Genomic DNA, 13,893 nt, shown 5'->3' with positions numbered 1-13,893 from the left:
CAATCCTATGTAATAATAGCCCAACACGCAAATCAGCTAAATGGCGAAGCAATTGGTCTCTGTGATGCGCACGGCTCAACACAGGAACTGCCTCCTAGTGCTCACTGCGCTCCCACAAGGGGAGCACTGCTTAGTCAGAAGCCGGACTCACGGCTGGTGAGCGCAGTGGCAGTGGTGGGAGCCTCTCCTGTCTCCATGGCAGCGCTAAGGAGCCCCGAGCAGGTGCAAGGGGTCCTGGACTGCGAGAGGGTGCAAGCAGGGCTGAGGGACCCCCACCTCTGTGTACGAATTTTGTGCACTGGGCCTCTAGTATATAGATTGTCATACAGCCCCCCATTGCTTGGCTTTTCACAGTACAGAGAACTGCCACACACCTTACCTCTAGCTGATAGGTTGGAGACCCAGACACTGCCTGTGTGTGTGTGTGTGCGTGTGCACGTGCACGTGTGCTCAATGCATGTGCACTCGTGTGCCTCCGTGTGTGTGCTCGTTTGCCTGTGTGTGTGCACACATATACGCATTTGTGGGCATGCGTGCTGTGTACATGTGTGCATTCTGTGTGTGTGTGTGTGTGTGCTGTGTGCATTCTGCTTGTCACTCCCCACAGTGATGTTAGTGCTGTCCTCCTCCCAGGCGCTGCCCGGCCCTCACTACTACACCTGGGGCGACCACGGCGGCATCATTGTGGCCATCGCCCAAGGCATGGAAACCAACGAGCTGAAGTAAGTGATGAGGAAGCTTCTCTTAACCCCGCACTGTTCTCCCAGAGCATCTGAGTCTGGTGGTGACTGGCCTCTTGGCCGCACTGGGTGTGACAGCACAGCCGTGACGTGAAGAAACCACTGAGCTGCGCTTTCTCACAATGGGAGTAATGACCTGCCTGTCCCCGCTCCGGCCCCATGAGGAGTAATAGTGATTTGAAAAGATGCAGCTCCATTTATGTGTCAGTCACTCAGGATTTCACAGGGAACTGCCGCCTCGTTGCCCTGTGTGACACACAGACAGACAGACACTCCTACAGCACTACAATAAGTAATCACAATCCATGAGCAGTGATTTAGGGTTCATGCACATTGATGGACAGTTAACTTTTGAAGTCACACATTTGGTTTTAAAGGGGACAGTTGGGGTTATTTTACAGACGGGAAACGAGGCTCAGCAACATAAAACGACTTGCCCAGCGTCTCCCGTTCATTAGCGACAGGGAGACTGGCACTCGGGTCTTTAAGTTACGTTCTACACTCTTCAGTATGTTGTTCCTAAAAGCAAAAATGTCGGGAGTTTGAAACTTCTGCCCCCTGAAGTCTAATTTTATCAAGACCAGCCCTTTGATTGCTGTTGTCCCTGGGACAGTAGTGCATTCTGTCTGCGTTAGGTTGGGGGAACTGGCCCTCACTGCCCTGCTCTGTGGAGCACCCATGCTGGAGTCCTGGAAGAGGGGGAGGGGCGTGGGTCCCGTCATGCTCAGTGCAGGCAGGAGAGCCTGCTAGAAGCAGGACCGGCACTGAGATGGCAGATGGCTTGCAAGAGGGATCTTAGCAGATGGTTCCCCTGCGGTGAATTTGGTGTAGGCCGAGCAGCCCAGCCTTGGGGCAGAGGGAAGCCGGGTCCCAGTTCCGGGCATGGCTCACACAGTCCCAGGCTGTGGGCACTGCCCCCAGAGAGGCACTTGGTATCTACGTTCAGATGGCCCTTGCTCAGATGAGGCAGCCGTGTGTCTACCATTACCTTCCCTCCCACCCACTCAGCAAGCACGGATCCTGGGAGGCAGTGTGTCCAATGATGAGTAGGCTGTTCCCCGTGTCTGAAGGAGCTCCTACTGTGTGTGGTGTTGGGCAACGACTGAGAGAAACAGAGTAGGGGTATAGTCTGGCTTCCTAGGAACACATTTATCCTTCCCGTGGCCGGCAGACTGGTCAGTGCCAGGTGTTCTGAGTGTAGCTTCCACAGGTTCCATTTGCACTCCAAGCTGGCTTCCCCAAGTTGTCATGAGACTCCTGTCCCAACCTGCCGGGGAGCAGGGTCCTGGCGGCACCAGTTGCCTAGATGTGACCAGGAAAACCTGTGTGGGCACCACTGCCTCCCGGACACTTAGAAGTGGCTCACTGTGGACTGTGGGGACCAGGGACATGGTAGCCATGGGATATATCTGTGTGTATGATTTAGGTGTTTGCAAATATGATGCCTCTTTGGACAGGTGCACGGGTCCCAAATATCAGTCTGAGCTTGGCCTGACTGTGTGGCCACCTGCACTGACTCGGTCTGTTGCTCACAGTTCTTTGGCTTCTCCCGTGGCTCTGCTTTTGCCCTGGTGCTGTGTGCTGGCAGCTTCCTTAGCTGAGAGGCAGGAAGTAACACTGCGATCAGTTCACATCCTCACACCATGTCACCATCCCAGGCATGCATGAAGGCTGCTGGCCCCTGCATGCCAGGGCGTCTGAGGCTCCAGGACTCTTGAGCTGGGTCTCCTCCACAACCATCGCTCGCTCCTGAGTTTCTCAGCATTTATCGGTTGTCTCATTAATTTGCCGTTGACCACCAACTGACTCCTTTTATCAATGCCTTTTAATTACATGCCAAATTTCTTATTCATTCACACAAAGAATACCATGACTGACCGTCAGTGGTCAGGGCCCAAGCTGGAACGGGGGCTTATTTTGTGAGACAGAATCTCAGGACAGTTACCAGCGTTTGTTGAACATCTGTAATGAGCCAGGTGTTCTAGGTGCCAAAAATAGAAAGGTGAGGGAGGCATCATTTGGGAACTTCCTGTGTCCATTGTGACACTTGAGTTTTGAGCCAGCTGGATAGAGAAAGAGGCTAGATGAAGGGAATGTGTTTTTGTTTTTCAAAATACTACCTAATAAAAGAGTAATATGCAAATTAACCGTCACTCCGCTCCACAAGCCACGTCCACCAGCCACTCAGAGAGACTATGCAAATTAACCCCAACCAAGATGGCTGCGGCCACAGAAGCTTGGGTTTCTCTGGCAACGGAAGAAGCCAAGCTTTCAGTCTGCCCTAGCAGGCCTAAGCCTCTACTCCAGACTATAAAATTTCAATTATAGAAGGTAAAAAAATCCAAATAGAAATGGCTGTGGCCACTGATCAAGCAGGAGGCTTGGCTCCGCTCCAGGCTACAAAGTTTCAGTTGTAGAAAGTAAACATATCCCAGATACCTGGGCCTCTGGTTGGGTTGTATGGGTGTGGCCGGCCTGCAAACCACCACAGGCCCCTCGCTTAGGCCGCCCCATGCCCCAAGGGAACCCCCACCCTGATCCGGGACACCCTTCAGGGCAAACCAGCTGGCCCCCACCTGTGCACCAGGCCTCTATTCTATCTAATAGAGTAATATGCAGATTGACCATCACTCCAACACACAAGATGGCTGCACCCATGTGGTCAAAGATCCTGCCCCTATGTGGACACAAAATGGTCACCACAGGTTGGAGAGACCAGGCCTGCAAGGGAGGGCAGTTGAAGGCAATCAGTCCTGCAGGGGAGGACAGATAGGGGTGACCAGGCCAACAGAGGAGGGTAGTTGAAGGCAATCAATCCTGCAGGGGAGGACAGTTAGGGGTGAACAGGCCAGCAGAGGAGGGTAGTTGGGGGCAAAAGGGCTGGCAGGGGAGCAGTTAGACATCAATCAGGCTGGCAGGGGAGTGGTTAGGGGGTGATCAGGCTGGCAGGCAGAAGTGGTTAGGGGCAATCAGGAAAGCAGGCAGACGAGCAGTTGGGAGCCAGCAGTCCTAGATTGTGAGAGGTTTCCCAGATTGGAGAGGGTGCAGGCTGGGCTGAGGGACAAACGTCCCCCTGCCCCCCTGCACAAATTTCATGCACCGGGCCTCTAGTATGTTTTTTTTTTTAAGTTTTTTTTTTTTAATATTTTTTTTAATTGATTTTTTACAGAGAGGAAGAGAGAGAGATAGAGAGCTAGAAACGTCGATGAGAGAGAAACATCGACCAGCTGCCTCTTGCACACCCCCTACTAGGGATGTGCCCGCAACCAACATACATGCCCCTGACCTGAATCGAACCTGGGACCTTTCAATCCGCAGACCGACACTCTACCACTGAGCCAAACCGGTTTCGGCTCTAGTATGTTTTTATTGATTTCAGAAAGGGAGGGAGAGATAGAAACATCAAAGATGAGAGAAAATGATTGATCGGCTGCCTCCTGCATGCCCCCTACTGGGGATTGAACCCACAACCTGCAGATGTGCCCTGACTGGGAATCAACCATGACCTGGTTCATAGGTCGATGCTCACCCACTGAGCCATGCCAGCCGGGCAGAAAGGGCCTGTTTTGAAAGGAAGCTTTCTGACCTTAGGGAGGAAGCAGAGGAACATCAGAAACTACTGAGGTCTAAAGGGGACACCTCCCAAAGTGATTGTTGCGTCGTTCTTTTAAACCATCTCTTCCTGGTGAACACAGATAACTAAGAGTGACTCTTACTTGTTTCAGCTTCTGCCCCGGTTCTCCCTGAGGCTGTGACCTTTGTCAGTGTGAACTGAGATTGAGACAAAAAGCGGGCGCTTTGTTTTGCCGTGTGGACATGTCTGAAATGGTAAATCAGAGCCCGCTGGGGGATTCGCTCCTCCCCCCGCAGCACGCTGCCAGGACCTGCTCGGGGCAGGCTTCCTGCCCAAGAAGACTGTCTGCACACTGGCAGGTGCTGACTTGGTCGTGAAGGACGGCATGGGTGTCCGTGCTCTGCCAGGCGTCTGGCAGGGGGATGCGCTGTTGGTGGCCACTGAGAACCCTTTGTACTCGCACAAATGCCAGGCTCCTCCAGGCGGCTTCTGTTTGGAAAGGTTCCCTCGGGCAGCCCAGCGAGGGCACTGGGGAGGCCGCCAGGAACACAGTGTGGACCTGAGTTCCAGAGGCAGCGCTGCAGCTTCCGGGGGTAGCAGGCAGAGGTTAATGGTTGACATGGTTACGCTTCCTGGGAGAGCTGCAGGGAGGCACTGCACCCCTCCTCCTCACCCTCATGTGGGTTCTCCACCGCTGAGCTAGAAAGGAGCAGTGTTCTCACCCTTTGCACTGCGGTTGGCATTCTTTGTATTATCTGTGTAACTAGCCAGTTCCCTTTGCAGATCTGATAGCTCTACTTCCTTCTTGTTTTTACTCGGCTCTGACAAATGGGCCCAGCTCGTGGGAACTAGATGTCAACATCGATGAGAGAGAGTCATCGATCAGCTGCCTCTTGCACACCCCCTACTGGGGATGTGGCCGCAACCAACAAACATGCCCTTGGCTGGAATTGAACCTGGGACCTTTCAGTCCGCAGACCGAAACTCTACCACTGAGCCAAACGAATTTTGGCTCACTCAAGATGAGTGAGTTATCTCATCTTGGGTTAAGATCAAACCATTTATCAGCACAACGGATTTGTTTGTTTCCCTGGCCGTGAATGCATTTAACTGTGTGGTTCACAAAGATTCTCCTAAAAACTAATGTTGCCGGTCATTACCCTGCTTCAGTAGTGGCGACGGGTTCGATTCCTGGTGAGGGCACATACCCAAGTTGTGGGTTTGGTCTCTGGTCGGGGTGCGTACAGGAAGCAGCTGATGGGAGGCAGCTGATGGATGTTTCTCTCTCACATCAATGTTTGAAAGCGACCTCTCTTCCTCGCCCTTCCTTTCTTGTCTCTAAAATCGATGGATGTGCTAAAAGTGTACTCAGGCTTGCTCTAGGTTAAGAGACTGAAGAGGTGTAACAGCCCAGTGCAGTGAGTAATCCTGGACTGAATCCTGAACTGGAAAAAGGAAGTAGCTTCAATAATATGGAACCAAGGAAAAATGATAGTCCCTAAGTAACACCGAGTGGTGTGAGTTTTCTTAGATGTGATGCCTGAGCACTCACATGGTGCAGGAGTCTGAGGAGTGGACTTACTCCTACCTCCACTTCAGAGTTACCTCAAACCAAAAGCATATACGTTAGACGAGGAGTTCTCCTCTTTAGACGATCTGCAGAGAGGAGGTCATTCTTGTGTTGCCCTGCAAACCACTGAGTGCTTTAGGCGTAGCCTTGCAGAAGTACCAGTTCTGGAAATCTCAGTATGAGAGGAAGGGATGATGCCATGAATAGATTTATGTCAAGGATTAAGATCCTGAGTGAGCCGAAATCCGTTTGGCTCAGTGGTAGAGTATCGGTCTGCGGACTGAAAGGTCCCAGGTTCGATTCCAGCCAAGGGCATGTATGTTGGTTGCGGCCACATCCCCAGTAGGGGGTGTGCAAGAGGCAGCTGATCGATGACTCTCTCTCATCGATGTTTCTAACTCTCTATCCCTCTCTCTTCCTCTCTGTAAAAAATCAATAAAATATATATATTAAAAAAAAATATATATATATATATATATATATATATATATATATATATATATGTTAAAAAAAAAAAAAGAAAAAAATCCTGAGTAATTCTGGAATCTCAAACAGGTGAAAAGTAAAAGGAAAAGTTTTGCATATGATTGGGACCTAAGAGGAACCGCAGTATCTTTGTGATTCTAATGAAAGATCTAATCGAGTGGTTTCTCATGTTGAACATCTCACCAGCTTCCTGGGTGATTAAGCAAATAAGCACATTTTCTCCTCCCTTTCAGTCCTCTTATGTAATAAAAGCCTCATATGCAAATTGTCCCCTTGACTGCTCGCTGTGACATACGCTTACCACCAGGGGTGGCATGGAACATGGCAGGTATCTGCAATGCTGCGCTAGCAGTGGGTGGCAGTGGAGGTGCCCCAATGAGAGCGGGACTGTGGCAGGGTGGTGAAGCAGGTGAGTGGGCAGCACCAGGCCAAGGTGGGTACAAGAGGGGCCCAATCACCCTGCAGATGGTGACCAGCAGTGGCAGGGGGGGTAGGGCCACTGCCCAGATCCCAGGCTCTGAGGGAGCCAGGCGGAAGCCCGGTTACCCCACAGATGGGGCCCGATGCCTCAGAAGGAGGGGGACATGCAGGATTCCAGAGGCCCAGGTGCTGCCCAGGGCCCAGAAGTCAACTGGCACCTGCCCTTCCACCCCAGACGCTTGCACTAAAATTGCTGGCCAGGCCTAGGGGCCGCACCCATGCACGCATTCCGTGCACCAGGCCTCTCGTATAAGTGATAATTTAAAACCATTACAGCCTGGCTGGCGGGCTCAGTAGTTGAGAATTGACCTATGAAGCAGGAGATCATGGTTCGATTCCAACCAAGGGCACATGCTCAGGTTGTAGGCTAGATCCCCATTGTGGGGTGTGCAGGAGGCAGTCACTCATTGATTCTCTCATCATTGGTGTTTCTCTTTCTCCCTCTCCCTTCCTCTCTGAAATCAGTAAAAATATATTTTAAAAAGTAAAAATAAGTAAAATGATTATAATTACTTGGATGCTGCTCAGTTTCTCAGGGGCTCACTTTTTCATCCTGATGTAGCCTGCCTTGTAGACTTTCCTCATATACTTTCCCTCCAACTTTTAGTCTTCAGGACCTCAGGAAAAGGTGACAGAATTCCATAAAGATCATCACGTAACTTCACCTAGGATCACCAATTGCAAATTTTCTCAACTTCCACCTATCACCCATCTATTTATCTAGCTGTCTGTCTGTCCATCCATCCGTACTTCTCCAATACATAAAGGTATTTTTCCATACAGTCATCATGCCATTATCACATATGAGGAAGTTCACATGACCTTGGTATTATTTGTAGACTATGGTACCACATTATAGCTACTTTCTTGATCCAGGCCAGGACTCAGTCAGGAGTTACTCCTTGCATTTGGCTTTTAGGCCTCTTAACCTTCTTCCTTTCCTGTTTTTCATGACCTTGATTTTTTTTTTTTTTTTGAAGACTCCAGACCAGTTGTCATGCGAGTGTCCTGAGTTCTGGGTTTATTGCATAGAATAGCACATAGTTGAGGTTGTCCTTAGTGCTTTGCTGACAACACACGGTGTCAGGTTGTCCTGCTAGTAGTGATGCCAGGTTTGTTGAAGGTTGTGATTCTTACAAGATCCGCTGTGAAGTTTTTATTCGTAGGGAGCTCTCCTTGTCCTCACTGGTTGCTGGTAAGTGGGCTTCTTGGGATGCCCTGAGAAAAAAGTTTCTGAGCCTTGCATGGGAGAATGAGTGGCGCTTATTTGCATGGAGTTAAATCCCTGGGTTTCCAACGTTCCATTTCCCTTTTTCCTGCCATAGAGGAAGTGTAGCTGTGGCTTCAGCAGAGCCAGGAGTAAAGTTGTTGCCCAGAGGCTCCGGAACATTCCATGTCTGCACAGAAGAGGGAAAAGACAGCATCAGGCTGGCTTAGCTTGTGTTCCCCACTGCCGTCCATCTGTCCGTTGTGTGTGTGGTCTGCAGGATCAGATGGGCCAAGAGAGCGAGCACCTTTTTCTAGGGGACTCTGTGTGTTCCCAAATGTCCACAGGCTTGCCTTGGCTTTGCCTTGTGAAGCCAGTGATTTCTGTTCGAGGTTTGACTGATCGGCACCTTCCCTACATCACTCCAACTTCGCTTTGTGGAGCCCCTTCCCCCAGTGGCCTGCAGGAAGTGGACAGTAGTTTCCTGGGCAGTGTGAAATAGCAGCTTCCTGGTGAAGCTGCCCAAATGACGTGCCTATAGGTTCTGGCCTTCCCTTCTTTCCTGCTGTTAATACTCTGCTCATTACAATGGCTTCAGAATTACATTCCCATTTGTAACGAACGATTCATCTGTGGGTTAACATCTTTACACCATGTCAACATTTAGTCCCCAGCTCATTCCACCCAGTCATTTGAGCATCTAATGATGATCTTGTCTGAAGCAGTGATTACACTTTGGGTTTCAGAATGGCCAGTTTCAACGTTATTCGGTGGAATTGAATATAAGAAACGAATTTCCTCCTCCCTTCTCTCTCAGTGCTTGTGCCATTTAGATCCCTGTCTTCAGTCAGTGCATTTTCTGTCATCACCATTTTTCTTCTTTATGTTCACACTAGTGCCCCGCTGCATGGATTTGTGCACATTGAAAGGAAATTAATTAGAAGGTGGCCGGTGAGGCGGGACTGGGTTAGACAGGCCACACACATCCTGGAGTCAGCCTCCTGTGGTCCCTCTCCAGCCGCACCAAGGGTGGCGCTACAGCTCGAAGGGCGTCTGCGGAGTGAGCAGGGTCCCTTTGGCAGGTAGGGTCCCTCAGCTTGGCCTTCGGGGATTGAGCCAAAACCAGTTCTCCAACATCGCTGAAGGGTCCTAGAGTGCTAGAGAGCACCCTGCAAAGTTGCTGTCATACAGGGTGCGGAAAGCAAACACAAGTGTGCAGTACACCAGATTCGAGGTCCACAATGCAACCACATAACCCAGGGCCGAAGGTGGAATCGCGCAGCCCCTCGAGGAATAGGGCTCCCTCCTCTCTGTTCCGGGTGTATCACCCGAGAGCCGCTGCTGCCAAGTCACTGCAGCTCAGCAGCTCCTGCATTGAGCATCTGCCCCCTGGTGGTCAGTGCGCATCATACCAACTAGCAGGTCAGCTGGTCGGATGGTCGTTAAGCCTTTTATATATAGATTTTCCTAAATTCAGCCAATGGGGCCCCTTCGAGCTGGCTCCTGTGTCCTCTGCTGAGTGCATTGTCGCTGAGTGTGTCCTTGCTCTCTGGCACAGCCTTACACTCTGCTCTAGCCTGGGACCCGCTGCTTCTCCAGGAGTGCTGGCTCCTGTCACCGGTGAGTATTACCTGAGAGCCAGGCCCCTCCCCTGAGACACTAACTGCAAGGCTCCTCTCATTGCCTTTGAGCAGATACAGCACCAACGAGGGGGAGACCTGGCAGACGTCCATCTTCTCCAGGAAGCCCGTGTTCGTGTACGGGCTCCTCACGGAACCCGGCGAGAAGAGCACCGTCTTCACGATCTTTGGTTCTGACACAGAGAATGCGCACAGCTGGCTGATCCTCCAGGTCAACGCCACTGACGCCCTGGGTGAGCCCAGCCTCCGTGCCCTGCGGTGGGCGTGTTTACTGACCACAGCACCCGCTTTGGCGCGCTCTCCTCTGGAGGATGTGTGGCCATTTGAATGAGATGGGCACGTACGCAATGTGTGAGTGAGAAATATACAGCTGTTTGCTTGGGCAGTTATTATTATTTGAATCCTCACTCGATATTTTTCCATTGATTCTTAGGGAGAGTGGAAGAGAGAGGGAAAGAAAGAGGGAAACATCGAGGTGAGAGAAACACATCAGTTGGTTGCCTCCTGCACGTGCCTTGACCAGGCCTGGGCCAGGGATGAGCCTACAACTGAGGTACTTGCCCTTGACCAGAATCAAACCCAGGACACTAGGGCTCGGGCAGTTCTTAATGTGGGACCATGTGCTATTCTTCGATTCCTCCTTTTGTTATGGTCATTAGCGCATAGTGGCTTCAGGTATACCTGTACTGAATATGAATGAATGAATAATTTAATGAATGAATTAATTAATGGAAAACATTCTTTGAAATGAGCAGTTTGACAAATTTACACGTAACTGCTGTGCGAAACGAGTGCCCACGGTGGTAGGCCTCATCGATCTGCTAGTCTAGGCAGAGAGAAGTGACTCGTTCCTCCCTGTCCCTTCCCTCTCCTCCTCCTCTGCTTGGTTGATGTGGTCTCAGCTGCGGGGAATGCCCCCAGGCCTCCATTCAGCCTCCACCAGGTGAAAGCCTTCCACGTTTCAGGATCCAGTGGGCTTGGCTGCCAATAACTGGAAGCATTCTCTCCTCCCCCTCCTCCCCGCCCCGTCTGTGTCGGAGCATTGCGTGGAATCTGCCTTGAGTTAGAAATCTGTGTCTCCCCTCCGTGTCTGTCGTTTCCCATCAGCTACATCATAAGGTCCTTAGAACAAGGGCCTATCCTCTGCATCTTTACTCTTCCCAGGGGTCCTCAAACTTTTTAAAGTGGGGGCCAGATCACGGTTCCTCAGAGAGCTGGAGGGCCGGACTATATGAACTACTAATTCCTACTGTAACACCTCGGCTGCGCTCACTGCCCAAAAAACCTGGCGGGCCGGATCAGACTACTCGGGCCGTAGTTTGAAGACCCCTGAGCTACACAGTCTGACCGCCTCCAGGCAGGAAGAGCTTAACACGTACTTGCTGGTTTGAATGGAATTGAGTGGACAGTCCGTTTTCAGACAGCATCAAATCTGAGGTCACACATATATAAGAACGACGTGAAGTACCAATATTGACATAGATTGGCTCTGGAATTCCTGTGGAACCCACTTTGCCTACATTTTGAGTGAATGCAGGCAGATTGTCCAGGTTGGCTTATCTTTCTCAGCCTCCTCCGAAGACCCTGTACCTGCCAAGCAGTGAGAGAACAATCTGCGTTGCTCTCCAGCCATGCTGCCTCGTGTGCCCACACTAGCCCGGATGCAGGCAGGGCCTGTGATCCTGAAGATCCATCTGCACGGACTTAGCCTTTTCCCAGCTCCTTAGGAGATAGACCCTCCCGTAGCTGACTCACCAGAACCCAGAGAGAGAGGACCAAACAAACAAAGTTAGGAACGAAAGAGGTGAAGTGACAGCTGACCCCAAGAAATACGGAGGGGAGTAAAAACATTATGAACGACTTTATTCCAACAAATGGGACAACCTGGACAAAATGGACATATTCCTAGAAAAATGCAACCTTTCAAAACTCAATCAGGAAGAATCTGACAACCTGAATAGGCCGATAACTACTGATGAAATTGAAGCCTTAATCACAGAACTCCCAGCAAACAAAAGCCCTGTTCTGGATGGCTTCACAGGGAGTTTTACTGAACATTCCAGAAGAAGTAACACCTATTCTCAGATGGCCCAGAGACATGAAAAAATGCTCCAAGACACTGATGATCAGAGAGATTCAAATCAAAACGACAATGAGGTATCATCTCATTGACAGAATGGCTACCATCAACAAATCAACCAATGACAAATGCTGGCGAGGTGCGGAGTAAAAGGAACCCTTATACACTGCTGGTGGGAATGCAGACTGGTGCAGCCACTCTGGAAAACAGTATGGAGTTTTCTCCAAAATTAAAAATGGAACTGCCCAGTGATCCTACTTCTAGGACAATATCCTAAGAAATCAGAAAGGACATATGCACCCTTATATTCATAGCAGCACAATTCACCATAGTTGAGATCTGGAAACAGCCGAGTGCCCATCAGCAGATGAGTGGGTAAAAAACTGATACGTTTACACAATGGAATACTATGCAGTAATAAAAAAAGGAACTTTTACCATTTGCAGCAGCATGGATGGACCTGGAGGGTATTATGCTAAGCAAAATAAGCCAGTCAGAGAAAGATAAGTATCACGTGATCTCACTCATATGTGAAATCTAATGACCCAAATAAACTGATGAACAAAATAGATCCAAAGACAGAGAAGCATGGAGCACACTAGTGATCCTCAGAAGGAAAGCTGTGTCTGGGCGGGTCTGGGGGTGGGAAGAGATCAACCCAAGAACATGTATGCATCTATGCACAACCCATGGACACAGACAATAGTGCGGGGAATGCCAGGGGTGGAGGGTAGGACCAGAAGGGCCAATGGGGAGGGGAGGGGACATATGTAATACTTGCAACAATAAGGAGGAAAGGAGACCTCTCCGGGTACCTGTTCCGAAGGGAACTGGAACTGGAGGAGTGTCCCCGGTGCTCAGAGATCTAAGATGGCAGGCGGAAGCCTCACACCTCCTCCCAGGACCAAAGTGGCACAGAACGGTCCACCTGAATGCCAGCTGGAGACCCGCCGAGCAGAGTGCCGGGACCGAGGGTAACAGAAGAAGCCGCTTTGCCGAAACCGGTTTGGCTCAGTGATAGAGCGTCAGTCTGTGGACTGAAAGGTCCCAGGTTCGATTCCGGTCAAGGCATGTACGTTGGTTGCGGCACATCCCCGGTAGGGGGTGGGCAGGGGGCAGCTGGTCGATGTTTCTCTCTCATCGACGTTTCTAGCTCTCTGTCTCTCTCTCTTCCTCTCTGTAAAAAATCAATAAAATATATTAAAAAAAGAAGCCGCTTGGAGGCTGGGAACGCCCCGCAGCTGAGAACAGGGGGCGCTCACCCCCGTGCAGGGGGCGCTCACCCCCGTGCTGGGCTCCCTGCTGGAGTCCTAGAGCCTGGAGGAGGACCGGATAACGGGCTGTGCTGCGCTGCCCGTGAGGCGGGGGGCGTCTCCTGAAAGCACCGGCACTCGCCTAGAGAGTAGGACTCGCACCTGGGCTCCAGCGAGACCGCAGCCCAGCAGGACCCGAGCCGCATGGGGGACGTGGCTTTCAGATGAGGGCAGTCTTCTCTTCATGCCATGACCCGCCTCCCTCAATGCACCCCACCTTCCTGTCATAACCTGAGGAACCCCTGGCCTCCCCGGGAGGACCCCGAGATCCCACCCACCACAGTCCTTGGACCCCAGGGCGTGGTGCTGACCTTGGAGAGACCCAGAGCTGAGTTTGAACTCGTGCTAACCTGGAGAGCACCACTCGCCTCCTGGAGACTCATGGGAGCCTGTCTCGCACAACTTGGGTGTCGTCAGAGCCATTTCTGTGGCAGAGCCTGATCAGCTGCTGCAGGAGGGAGGTTACAGGGAGGCGGGTCTTGGGGCGCCCTGAGTCTTTGGCTGACCGGCCCAGGCTCGGTGCTGGGGGAAGTCTACCTTACTCGGCCCTCCCGGCCCAGCAGAGGCAGCCACCAACTGGAACAATTTGTGGCTCTTCCCCGGCAGTCCAGGGCTGGTCACACAGCATCTGACCTTGAGCTGCCTGAAGTCCCTCCAAGAGGCCCCAGAACCAATGTAGTGCGGGGTTGAGACCACATGGGAGCAGGTCCCCTCCGCAGTCAGGTCAACAGCAGTGAGAACTCAGCCCTCCCAGGTGGCCCACACAGCCACAGGGGGAGCATTCCTGAGCCCCCAGCCGGGAC

General features: G+C 51.4%; 1 protein-coding gene across 2 annotated transcripts in view; it reads left to right on the top strand.

The window, feature by feature from the left end:
• The window catches only part of SORL1 (sortilin related receptor 1), a 135,901-nt gene that overhangs the window by 48,300 nt on the left and 73,708 nt on the right, over positions 1-13,893 (top strand). For both annotated transcript variants that reach the window (XM_084868410.1, XM_084868411.1), the window contains 2 exons: positions 634-722; positions 9,752-9,930. In XM_084868410.1, coding sequence (XP_084724536.1) covers positions 634-722; positions 9,752-9,930 — 268 coding nt within the window. The remainder of the gene's footprint in view (positions 1-633; positions 723-9,751; positions 9,931-13,893) is intronic.

This window comes from Pipistrellus hanaki (genome assembly GCF_964339955.1).
Source record: "Pipistrellus hanaki genome assembly, chromosome: 19".
In the NCBI taxonomy this organism is placed as follows: Eukaryota; Metazoa; Chordata; class Mammalia; order Chiroptera; family Vespertilionidae; genus Pipistrellus; species Pipistrellus hanaki.
Note: the sequence above shows the minus strand (reverse complement) of the source record. Positions and strands in the feature narration are given on the sequence as shown.